We start from the raw sequence: 12,011 nt of genomic DNA on the forward strand, positions 1-12,011 counted from the left end.
CTGACGCCGGGGCTTGCATATTCTTCAGCAACTCTTGTAGAGCAGTAACAGTCTCTTGTAACTGATCCACTTTAGCCTCAAGCTGGCTCGGTTCTCGGTTTTTCTCACCCGGGACTACCTTATGCATACAAACTTCACCCCAGGCGTTCTGCGGGTCGCAATTTTCAGTTTGTGTGCGGGAGACTGCTTCTTCCAATATCTCCTGGAAAGTTAGTTTTTTTTCTACCCTGAGCCGTTCACGGAGGGCACCTTTGATCTTGGGGTTATGTAACCCACGGAGGAATTGATCTCGTAGGGTACGGTCAGCATAACCGGGGGTTTGTGCTAGCTCTGGCTCTGCTGTAAGCATTTGTCTCATTATTCTCTGGAGTGCATTTGCATACTGTGGCAGACCTTCTTCTTCACCCTGCAGCCTGTAGAACAGTTGCGCCTGTAAATCTCCTGCTTCTGGTTTCCCGCCATACACTCTCTCAAGAATCTTCACCACCTGCTCTAACGTCTTTCGTTCACTCTCAGGGCGCAATAAAATGGTCTCTTGAGCATGGCCTTCAAGGGCAATCAACAATATCTCCCCTTGATTTTCTGCAGTCACTCCTGCTACTCTCAACATGCCCCCCACTCTCTGCGCCCAGTCATGGAGAGGTACATTGCTGCCAGTAAATTTTGGTATATGGGTCAGCATAGCCCCCAGGGACAGTTGCCTTGCTGGTATTCCCCCATCAGGTTGTATTAGAACACCTCCATCAGCGACACCCCCCTGTCCGTCCATGGTTCCGTACCAGCCTGCGTATCCTGCCGACTACGCCAAATGTAATAACCTGCAGGTAACGGGATACGCAAGGACTGCACGGAACCACGGGGGTTAATCAATGCAAATTTAATAATGTATTGCACAACACAGGTGGAGGAAAAGTGAGGGAAGGGAGCACAGCAGTAGAGATAATGCAATATACATACAACTACTTTGAATAACTTGTCAAGGGTAGGAAGCCTCAGATTGTACTCCCAAAAGCAAAACACAGAAATCCTTATTAAACAAAAAAACGCAGAGTCCTTGTTACCTTACTCGTATAACACAGTGCAGAGTCTTTTCCTATCTGTCCCTAACTAAAAGTAGTGTGCACACTTAACTGCAGGTTTCAGCGTGGGGTACCTCGTCACCGTTGGGGCCCGTATTCCGCCAGCAGACACCTCTAAAGTTCAGTCTTTGTCCCGGATCTGTAACTCGCACGTGCTGCCTGGCTCCTCGCTCCACATCCAGCCTCTTTGGATCGGTAATTTGCACGTGCTGTCTGGCTCCTCGCTCCACATCCAGCCTCTTTGGATCTGTGTCTTGGGGGGGGACACCACGCAACACTCTAAGGTACTTGGACCTCGGAAAACAGGGCAGACTGAGGCCTTCTATCTTACAGCCCACTCCAGCAAATTCCACTCTGCAAAACACAGCCACAAGTAGACTCCTCCTCCTCCTGTTCCAGACTCAACCAGTCACTCGAGCAGTAGGACTTTTTGCCCGCTGTTCTCTGTTTTGACAGCAGGTGGCAGCATAACACAAGGAAGTCCATCAAACAGTCTTTTAACCTATATATATATAAATGTTAACAGGTCTTACACATATATTATGGCTGCAATAAAATGGGAATCTAGGGGTTTCTATAGGAGGAAAATTACTTTGTAATAAGGGCTGTAAAGTTGTGAAGTATGCGTCTGTGACCCAGCTGAATATTATCACTTTTTTTTTTGGGGGGGGGACAGGGTGGCAATTAGAAATTCTGCTATGGGGCACCATCATTTCTATGAGCCCCTGGCTCTAGCTCTTCAGAACTCTTCTGCCTATTCAACCCAGTCCCAAAAGAAAGTCCATGATTCGATCAGTTTTTTTTAAGCAGGACTGGAGTTGATCCAAAAGATCAGCAGGACCATGGTCCAGCAGATTCGTTGGTAGTGCATCCTCTTCCTAGTCGGCCTTCCTCGCCCTAGCAATTTCATGCTTGCGTCATGTCATAATGATACAATGTCACCGAACCTACTAATCAGAGGGCCATCAGAGATGGTGGTAAGTAGGAGGGAGTTTGAAAGGCTGTGATCTGGCAGCCACGGACTATCGTAGTCACCACATTGCCAAGGACTTTACAAGTCTTTTAGATTCACTATAGGAGGAATTTATAGACTATGATAAAAATTCAGCAGTTTATTCCAGAAAAGAGTCATAAAAATACTGCACATTTTTGTTCCACTGGTTCCACTGCCTTTATGAACCATGGGCAGAGCTGGGTGACCTGACACATTCTCCATAATTTATTCCATAGAGAATTGGCGCATTTTACTCCAGTGAATGTCTGATCATGGCTGGTCCTTACCTTGATGAATTCTGATGATGATTCTTAAAAGTGCCAGTTCGCTTTAAAGGGGGTTTCATTTAACCTGGGTCATAATTGTAGCGCCCCATGGGGCAGGTGTTTTAACCTACTCATTGCCGGGTCGGTGGTGCAGACCCTCTGCAATGTCACGGGGTGGCCTGGCCCGGTTCCGTTACCCCGAGGGGTACAGGAGGGGAGGAAATGCGGTGGACAGGAGGCAGGAAGGATGGAGGTGGTATTTGGAGGTTAGGAAAGTCTTTTTATTATCACCTGTGGTACGCGGCCAGGGATGTACCGCCGCTACGGGTGCTGCTCTCCAGGGCTGATGGTGAGGGTTGCAGCCGGGATGGTGTCGCTCCCCACAGGCGGAGCAGGATTACCCCGGGGAGGATTACGGAGTAAGGACGAGAGTGGTGACAGTCCCCATTGGCGCTGCAGAACTGGGCACCGGCGCCAGTAAAGGAGAGGCAGGCGCTGCAGTTCCAGGTCTTTTACTCACAAGTAGTTCAGGCGCTGCCCCAGAGTACCGATCTCTGCCACAATGGGCTCCAGCCGATCCCGGATCCGTTGGCGGTCATCGCCAATGCCCGTGAAAGTCTTTTAGAGAAGTGTCCCTCGGTTGCTATCCAGAACCCGGGCCGAGCCTCCTGCTCCAAGCCACGGGTCCACGAAGAGAGAGAAACACTAACTCCAGTTGTCAGTGCTACGTGTTATCCCAAGCTGTGCCAGGGAAGGTCTGCTGTAAGTGAGATGGTTGCGCCTACTTCTACCCCACGTGGTGCCCGCCTCCAGTGGTCGTCCTAGTGACGGGAAAAGTCCCATGCTTCGTGATGGCTAAGGCTACTTTCACACATCAGTTTTTTGCCATCAGGTACAATCCGGAAAAAAAAGGATAAAACGGATCCGGTATCGCATCCGGTTTATCCCCATAGACTTGCATTGTAACCGGATTGTACCTGATGGCTTTGCGGTGCATCCGGTTTTTTCCGGATGCGGCAAAATAATTAAATGCGGCGGCCGGATAGAACGTATCATGTAACGTTTTTTTGCCCCTTAAAAAAAACGCATTCTGCCGGATCCGGTACAATGCGGCATTGTATACAATGATTGTCTATGCATGCCGGATCCGGCGCAATGCGGTTTAAACCGGATGCGGTGACCGCATCCGGTTTGGTAAACAGAGCATGCGCAAATTTTTTTTTTTCATCATCACAAAACTTATAAAAGGATCCAGCACATTCTACACACCTCCTGCCGTTCGTTCCTGACTTCAAGTTCTGCTGTCCTCCAGTCCAGTGCTCCAGGGAAGAGGTAATGTCCACAGTACTGTCCACAGATCACTGTTGTGAGCTGCGTACATGTACTTAGACATTTTTTTTCCTTTTTTTACAGGTGCAGTGTTGCGGTCAGAGTTTGGGCCAGCCAGTTGCTGGGTACGTTCGGTTCTGTGCCAGTGTGAATTTCTTTGGAGGAGAGTGTTCCTGAGGTAATGTCCACAGTACTGTCCACAGATCACTGTTGTGAGCTGCGTACATGTACTTAGACATTTTTTTTCCTTTTTTTACAGGTGCAGTGTTGCGGTCAGAGTTTGGGCCAGCCAGTTGCTGGGTACGTTCGGTTCTGTGCCAGTGTGAATTTCTTTGGAGGAGAGTGTTCCTGAGGTAATGTCCACAGTACTGTCCACAGATCACTGTTGTGAGCTGCGTACATGTACTTAGACATTTTTTTTCCTTTTTTTACAGGTGCAGTGTTGCGGTCAGAGTTTGGGCCAGCCAGTTGCTGGGTACGTTCGGTTCTGTGCCAGTGTGAATTTCTTTGGAGGAGAGTGTTCCTGAGGTAATGTCCACAGTACTGTCCACAGATCACTGTTGTGAGCTGCGTACATGTACTTAGACATTTTTTTTTCTTTTTTTACAGGTGCAGTGTTGCGGTCAGAGTTTGGTCCAGCCAGTTGGTGTGCGAGGCCTGTAATAAAAAAAGATATGTCGTCTTCTGGTAGCCCGCCCTCCGGTTCACAAACTGAGGTATATATTTTTTTTTTGGGTGTTTTTTTTTAAAAAAAAAAAAAAATTTTTTAAATAAACGACATTTACACAGGTGGCCGAAACATCACAGGAGATGCTGCCAGAAGAGGACGGAAGGGGTGGAGAAATACACGGAGCGGGCGGTCATAGTGTAAGTTTCATACAGGAATTGTTTACCACAGCACACCAAACACATAAGTAAATAATGTTTGTTTTTTTTTCTTCACTAAAGGCTTCAACTTCTAGGGCTCACGATAGAGCTCCCCCAAGACCGTCCCAGGGTCGTCGTCGAGGTGGCGGTGGTCATAGTGTAAGATTTTTTTTTTTTTTTTTTTTTTTTCATGTCTGTGTGAATTTATGTCTAATTTTTTTTTTTTTTAATTTCTTTTTTCTTTCTTTGAACAGGCATCACAGCGTGCTCCAGATTCTGACGGTGAGGAGGCCGGATTTATCAACATCGACCTCCTCATCGATGAAGTTAGAGAGAGGGAGCCGCTGTGGAACATGGCTGACCGCCGCCACGCTGATTCTATCGTAACCCGTCGACTCTGGGACGAGGTATGCCACGCAGCGATAGAAGGTTGGGGGGAGCTCAATTCTCGTGGCCAGAAGAAAGCGCGTAAGTATTCACAGTTCAGTAGGTTATGCTGCAGGATGTAATGTGTTGTATACTAACCACTTTGTGCTTTCCACTTTCAGGTGACAAACTTCAGAAGCGGTGGCGGTCTATCAGGGATCGCTTCAAAAAGGAGTTGAATCAAGAGATGCAGGCCCCGAGTGGATCCGGAGGACGCAGATCGAAGTACCGTTACTTTAGAGCGTTGTCGTTCCTCCGGACAACTATGGTGTGCAGAAGGTAAATATTCCCCACAATATGTACAAAGTATAATATTTTATGTCTGATTTTTTTTGCCTTTTTTTTTAGTCAGTGCCAATGTATAGCAATTAAATTAATTATTGTTTTGTTTTTCCTCTTTTTAACAGCACCGTCTGCAGCACTCGGGAGCCTGCATCGAACCCGACAGGAGCGATCCCTGAACAGTCCGCCACTGGGGAACACAGGCACAGACCCCACCCATCTGAACCTTCCCTTCCATCTACATCTGTCCCATCCACCTGCGCTGGAGCTTCCCGTGAGACTTCATTACCTGAAGCTGCTGGTGACGAGATAGCTTTTCCCCTACCCCACCCCTCTGACACTGCTGCCCTCAGTAGAACACCTTTGGGTTCTGGGCGTCAGCGTCATAGGGGTCAGGAAAAGAGCTATGCGCCCGAGTTCTTGCATCTAAATGCAGCCTTCCAGAACGCCATTCAATTATTAGCCGAACAAAATCGTTCTGGTTTTAGCTTCATAAATGCCAATATGGATAAAAATACACACGAATTGTGCACGCGTCTGGACAGGCTGCATTTAGATGCAAGTAAATCACCCAATCATTGTTTTTTTCAAGCCGTACTAGAGCGCATGGAAAAGCTATCTCCTGACCAGCAGATGCATGTAATGCAAGCCACACGGCAGGCTCTGGCGCAGGTTTCCTCCCAACCACCTCCACCCACCCCTCCTCCAGCACCTGCCCCCCCTCCAGCCATTGTCCCTACTCCCCCTGCTGCCCAGTACCAGCCTGCTGCCCAGTACCAGCCTGCGGCCCAGTACCAGCTCCCAACCACATCTGCCCCTACACTTCCTACCCACTACCACATCTCGCCTTCCACACCCATCATGACCCCAACTCAAGCCACTAATTCACCCGCCACCTCTTCTGTCTCCCAATCCCTCCACTCCACCCCTCAATCCTTACCAAATCCCATCCCATCTCCTGGTTTCCCTCTTGGTTTCTCAACCACACCTTCACCTTCTGTTACTTCCCCACCACCACCACCAACACCACTTTCCACCCTCAATACTCCAACTGTGCGTGTGTTCCCATCTGTCAGCCCCTCCAGTACTATCTCCACCCCAAGCCCAAGATATACAAATTTATAATTTATGTATGTAATAAAAAATAAAAGTTTTTTGTTGAAAAGTATTTATTTGTTCTTGTTTTTTTTGGGGGGGAATATTATTTTGCAAGTTAAGTTAATAATAAGGTAATACAAAAACATAACATGTTGTAATTTGACGGTGTAAAAATTACAAATTTTTAAAGCGAATGAAAGATTAAAATTAACAAGGTTAACAAGATATTTTTTAATTTATTTTTAACTATTTTTATTTGTTATAAAACTAAAGAAAAATCTTATACCATTTGATCTTGCCAATCTACTCTACCTTCTGGGGACACAAAATAGTCAGCATATTTGTCACGTATTGTTGAACAGGCAACACTACTCCTAAATCCAGGACTGGTGTAGTCAGTCAAAGAGGTGGATTCCAAACTCTGGTCATCCAAGGACAAAGGTTCCTTTGTTAAAACAAAATTGTGCAGTACCACACATGCTTTCACTATTTCATCAACAGTTTCAATGTTTAATTTAATCGCTGTTAACAACACTCGCCATTTGCTGCTTAGTATCCCAAAGGAGCATTCCACCATTCTTCTGGCTCTGGATAATCGGTAATTATATATTTTTTGTGTTTGCGTCAATCCACGGCTTGCATATGGCTTTAATAGATGTTGGGAGAGTTGAAAGGCTTCGTCGGCCACAAAAACAAAGGGCATTGGGGGCTCACATGTGCCAGGAAGAGGTCTTGCAGGAGGGAAATCAAAAGTATTCCCATAGATTCGCCGCCCCATTGGGGACATTTTAAAGACCTGAGAGTCATTGGATCTCCCATATGCGCCAATGTCCACTGAGATAAATTTGTAGTCCGCTATTGCCATTAGGACAATTTGAGAAATACTTTTTATAATTGTAGTATTCAGACCCCGAAGCAGCAGGTTTCACAATTCTTATATGTTTGCCGTCCACTGAGCCAAGGCAATTTGGAAACTGACAAATGTTGTAGTATTGTTCGGCAATTGCAAGCCATCTGTCCCTGGTGGGCTGGGGGATGAAATCCTCATGGAGGCAATCCCACAAGGCTTGGCAAGTGTCTCTAATGATTCCCGAGATGGTGGAAATTCCTAGTCGAAACTGGTAGTGGAGGGACGAAAGCGACTCTCCAGTTGCAAGGAATCTGTAAAGGAAAGACAATAATTATAAAAAATAATAGCAAACACATTACAGTTAAAAGTCAATTTACAGGAGGATACAATTTAAAAAAATAACTTACCTAAGCGTAACCAGCAAACGCTCCTCGGGTGTTATAGAGTAACGGCAGAAGGTGTCCGTTTTACGTATGTTGTCCGCAACAAGGCCAAGGAGGACGTCAAAATTATTCACTGCCATCCGGACATAGCTTGTGAATTTTTCATGGTTTCCACGGAGCTCCAGGTATAGGGTTGAAAACACCCCACGTGTCAGTCTCTGGGCAGTCAGGGGATGGATCCAAAAGCGTCGATGTCGCTGACGCCTCAGTCGCTGTCGCTCCTTTTCTCTGACGATGATAGCCAAGCGATTTGCCTCAAATATAAAATCTGCAGTGATCTTTGTGATATTTGCAAGAATAACATCCATGCTTTCTGCTTGTCTCTGTCTTCATTCTGTAATATATGCTTCAAAATACTGTATATATACTATATTTTCCCAATAGCCAATCAGAATACGGAACGCGTTAATTGTTTGTTTAGTGTTTAAAAAACGGATCCGTAAAAAAACGGACATAACGGATGCAAACCGGACCCACCGGATCCGTTTTATTCCGGATCCGTCCCCAACGGATCCGCTTAAAACCGGATCCGGTGGGTCCGGTTTGCACAACAAAACCGGAATTGTTGGATACGGAAAAAAAAAGGACTGTACCTGAATACAGAAAACTGATGTGTGAAAGTAGCCTTAGAGGGAAACATGTTACAGACTATTGCACCATATAGCCACAAGACTCAGACTCTGCCACCTATAATGGCAATAAAACAGCAGGTTTATTTATTAGGCTACTTTCACACATCAGTTTTCTGTATTCAGGCACAGTCCTTTTTTTTCCTGATCCAACGGATCCTGAAAAAAAAGTGAAAACCTTATCCACCGGATCCGTTTTTTTAACGGATCCGTTATGCCGGATCCGTTAAAAAACGGATCCGGTGGATACGGTTTGCATCCGTTTTTGCATCCTTTCCGTCCGTTTTTTGGCTGGATCCGTTTTGTTAATTACATTGGAGCATGCTCAGTTTAGAAAAACGGATCCGGCGGCCGCATCCGTTTTTTACCGCATTACGCCGGATCCGGCGTCCATAGGCTTCTATTGTAAAACACGCCGTATCGCGCCGGATCCGGCGCGATGCGGTTTTTTTGCCGGACAAAAAAACGTTGCAAGCTACGTTGCCTCCGGCCGCCGCTTTCACTAATTTTGCCGCATCCGGAAAAAAACGGATGCAACGCAAAGCCATCCGGTACAATCCGGTAACAATGCAAGTCTATGGGGAAAAAACGGATGCGGTACCGGATCCGTTTTACCCGTTTTTTTTCCGGATTGAACCTGATGGCAAAAAACTGATGTGTGAAAGTAGCCTTAGAGAGCCATTAATAATGATAAAACAGTGGTCCTGACAAAGTGAAACAGTTGCTCATGGCAACCAATGACATACGAGGTCTCATTTCTGACAAAGTGAAACAGTTGCTCATGGCAACCAATGACATACGAGGTCTCATTTCTGACAAAGTGAAACAGTTGCTCATGGCAACCAATGACATACGAGGTCTCATTTCTGACAAAGTGAAACAGTTGCTCATGGCAACCAATGACATGCGAGGTCTCATTTCTGACAAAGTGAAACAGTTGCTCATGGCAACCAATGACATACGAGGTCTCATTTCTGACAAAGTGAAACAGTTGCTCATGGCAACCAATGACATACGAGGTCTCATTTCTGACAAAGTGAAACAGTTGCTCATGGCAACCAATGACATACGAGGTCTCATTTCTGACAAAGTGAAACAGTTGCTCATGGCAACCAATGACATGCGAGGTCTCATTTCTGACAAAGTGAAACCGTTGCTCATGGCAACCAATGACATACGAGGTCTCATTTCTGACAAAGTGAAACAGTTGCTCATGGCAACCAATGACATACGAGGTCTCATTTATTTAGCCAGAGTCTAGAACATGAAAGCTGCAAGCTGATTGGTTGCCTCAATCAATGTGGCTGGCTAAGGCTACTTTCACACATCAGTTTTTTGCCATCAGGTTCAATCCGGAAAAAAACGGGTAAAACGGATCCGGTACCGCATCCGTTTTTTCCCCATAGACTTGCATTGTTACCGGATTGTACCGGATGGCTTTGCGTTGCATCCGTTTTTTTCCGGATGCGGCAAAATTAGTTAAAGCGGCGGCCGGAGGCAACGTAGCTTGCAACGTTTTTTTGTCCGGCAAAAAAAACGCATCGCGCCGGATCCGGCGCGATACGTCGTGTTTTACAATAGAAGCCTATGGACGCCGGATCCGGCGTAATGCGGTAAAAAACGGATGCGGCCGCCGGATCCGTTTTTCTAAACTGAGCATGCTCCAATGTAATTAACAAAACGGATCCAGCCAAAAAACGGACGGAAAGGATGCAAAAACGGATGCAAACCGTATCCACCGGATCCGTTTTTTAACGGATCCGGCATAACGGATCCGTTAAAAAAACGGATCTGGTGGATACGGTTTTCACTTTTTTTTCAGGATCCGTTGGATCAGGAAAAAAAGGACTGTGCCTGAATACAGAAAACTGATGTGTGAAAGTAGCCTAGGGGTACTTTCACACATCCGGATTTTTGCTCTGCGGCACAATACGGCGTTGTGCATAAAAACCGCAACCGGCTTTTGTAACGCCGATTGCGGTTTTTTTTTGCATTGACTTACATTAGTGCCGCATTGTGCCGCAGGGGCTTGCGTTCGGTCCGGTTTTTGCCGCATGCGGCAGATTTAGCCGATGCGGCGGCCGGATCGAACGTACCCTGCAACGTTTTTTGCTCCGGCAAAAAACACCGCATCGCGCCGCATCCGGCCGCTGCGGCGCATTTTTCAATGCATCCCTATGGAGGCCGGATGCGGCGCGATGCGGAAAAAAACGCATCCGGTCGCCGCATGCGGTATTTTCCACTGCGCATGCTCAGTAGCATGCCGCAACCGGAAAAAACCGGACCGGCCGCATGTAAAAACGTATGCAAAGGATGCGGTGTTTTCACCGCATCCGTTGCATAGTTTTCACAGCCGGATTGAACCGCAGGGCTCAAACCGGATGTGTGAAAGTAGCCTAACACATTGCATGAAGGTGTGAGCTGATTGGTTGCCTCAATCAATGTGGCTGGCTAACACATTGCATGAAGGTGTGAGCTGATTGGTTGCTACAGCCAGAGTTTAGAACAATGAAAGCAGCCAACTGATTGTTTACTAAGGCCAATTTCTTGATCATGACAGCAGATTGGTTGCCATTGCTGCACATACCATGAGATATGTGAGCTGATTGGTCATGATGGCCAAGACACAAACATGAAAGCTGTGAGCTGATTGGTTGCTATGATCAAGGTGCAAAGAAGTTGTGATCTGATTGGTTAATTCTACATACACCTGCTCTCACGCAGATGAAGGCTGACTTGGCCACCTGAGGCCTAGCACCTGGTAGTGATTGTCTGCAGCCTGTGTGGTCAGGACAATTCCTAGAGAGGAGCACGGTAAGAAGCTTCTGGCTGCCATGTTGTACTTCTACTGCTTGTGTCCACCATTGTTTTCCCGCTTCTGTGAGGAAATACCTGAGGTAATGAGTTTGCAGTATATATACCGGTATTTGTGCACACTGCAACCTTCTAATACACTTGTGAGCTCTCTGCTTGCTGTCAGTGAATGGAAACCTTCATATTAATATCCATGTAAACTGTTTAATGGTAATACCTCTCACAGCGGAGGGTTTGTTACAATCGGCTGCAGCTGTGTATTCGTATTACTGCAGTGCTCACTATGTCTGCCTGTATTATGCAGAGCGGCCACTGATGGCCATGTTGTGGCCGCACAATGGTCCAGTGTGTGGGACGGGGCTCTGGGCTATTCATGTCTGCCAGATGCCAGCGATGTGAGAATCTCGAGTTCTCCAGTCTCAAGATCTCTGAAACCTCCCATTGTGATCATGAGAGGACTATTGTCTGTGTGTGGGGACACGGCGACCCCCACATCAGTGTCATTACCGTCCTCATATCATATCGCCCTGTATTGTGCATCCAAAAGCGGTTATATTCTTGTATATAGGAGCAGTATTGTAGTGGTTATATCCTTGTACATAGGGGGGCAGTATTGCAGTGGTTATATCCCTGTACATAGGGGGGCAGTATTGCAGTGGTTATATCCCTGTACATAGGGGGGCAGTATTGCAGTGGTTATATCCCTGTACATAGGGGGGCAGTATTGCAGTGGTTATATCCCTGTACATAGGGGGGCAGTATTGCAGTGGTTATATCCCTGTACATAGGGGGGCAGTATTGCAGTGGTTATATCCCTGTACATAGGGGGGCAGTATTGCAGTGGTGTTATCCCTGTACATAGAGGGGGGCAGTATTGCAGTGGTGTTATCCCTGTACATAGAGGGGGGCAGTATTGCAGTGGTGTTATCCCTGT

At 46.7% G+C, this 12,011-nt stretch overlaps 1 protein-coding gene across 1 annotated transcript; it reads left to right on the plus strand.

The window, feature by feature from the left end:
• Positions 1–4,822: 4,822 nt before the first annotated feature.
• Positions 4,823–9,524, plus strand: LOC142312817 (uncharacterized). Its single transcript, XM_075351802.1, has 4 exons — positions 4,823–5,003; positions 5,084–5,240; positions 5,369–5,805; positions 8,977–9,524. The coding sequence occupies exons 1-4, from the start codon at positions 4,889–4,891 to the stop codon at positions 9,522–9,524; spliced, it is 1,257 nt and encodes a 418-aa protein (XP_075207917.1). The 5' UTR covers positions 4,823–4,888.
• Positions 9,525–12,011: the final 2,487 nt, after the last annotated feature.

This window comes from Anomaloglossus baeobatrachus, chromosome 5, assembly GCF_048569485.1.
Source record: "Anomaloglossus baeobatrachus isolate aAnoBae1 chromosome 5, aAnoBae1.hap1, whole genome shotgun sequence".
NCBI lineage: Eukaryota > Metazoa > Chordata > Amphibia > Anura > Aromobatidae > Anomaloglossus > Anomaloglossus baeobatrachus.

What these genes read in the sequence shown, in the direction of transcription:
- LOC142312817 (XM_075351802.1), top strand. Translation starts at nt 4,889, where the DNA reads ATGGCTGACCGCCGCCACGCTGATTCTATCGTAACCCGTCGACTCTGG. An exon ending in ACAACTATGGTGTGCAGAAG is followed by an intron (nt 5,241 to 5,368) that starts GTAAATATTCCC and finishes TCTTTTTAACAG; the next exon opens with CACCGTCTGCAGCACTCGGG. An exon ending in CAGGCTGCATTTAGATGCAA is followed by an intron (nt 5,806 to 8,976) that starts GTAAATCACCCA and finishes GTCCTGACAAAG; the next exon opens with TGAAACAGTTGCTCATGGCA.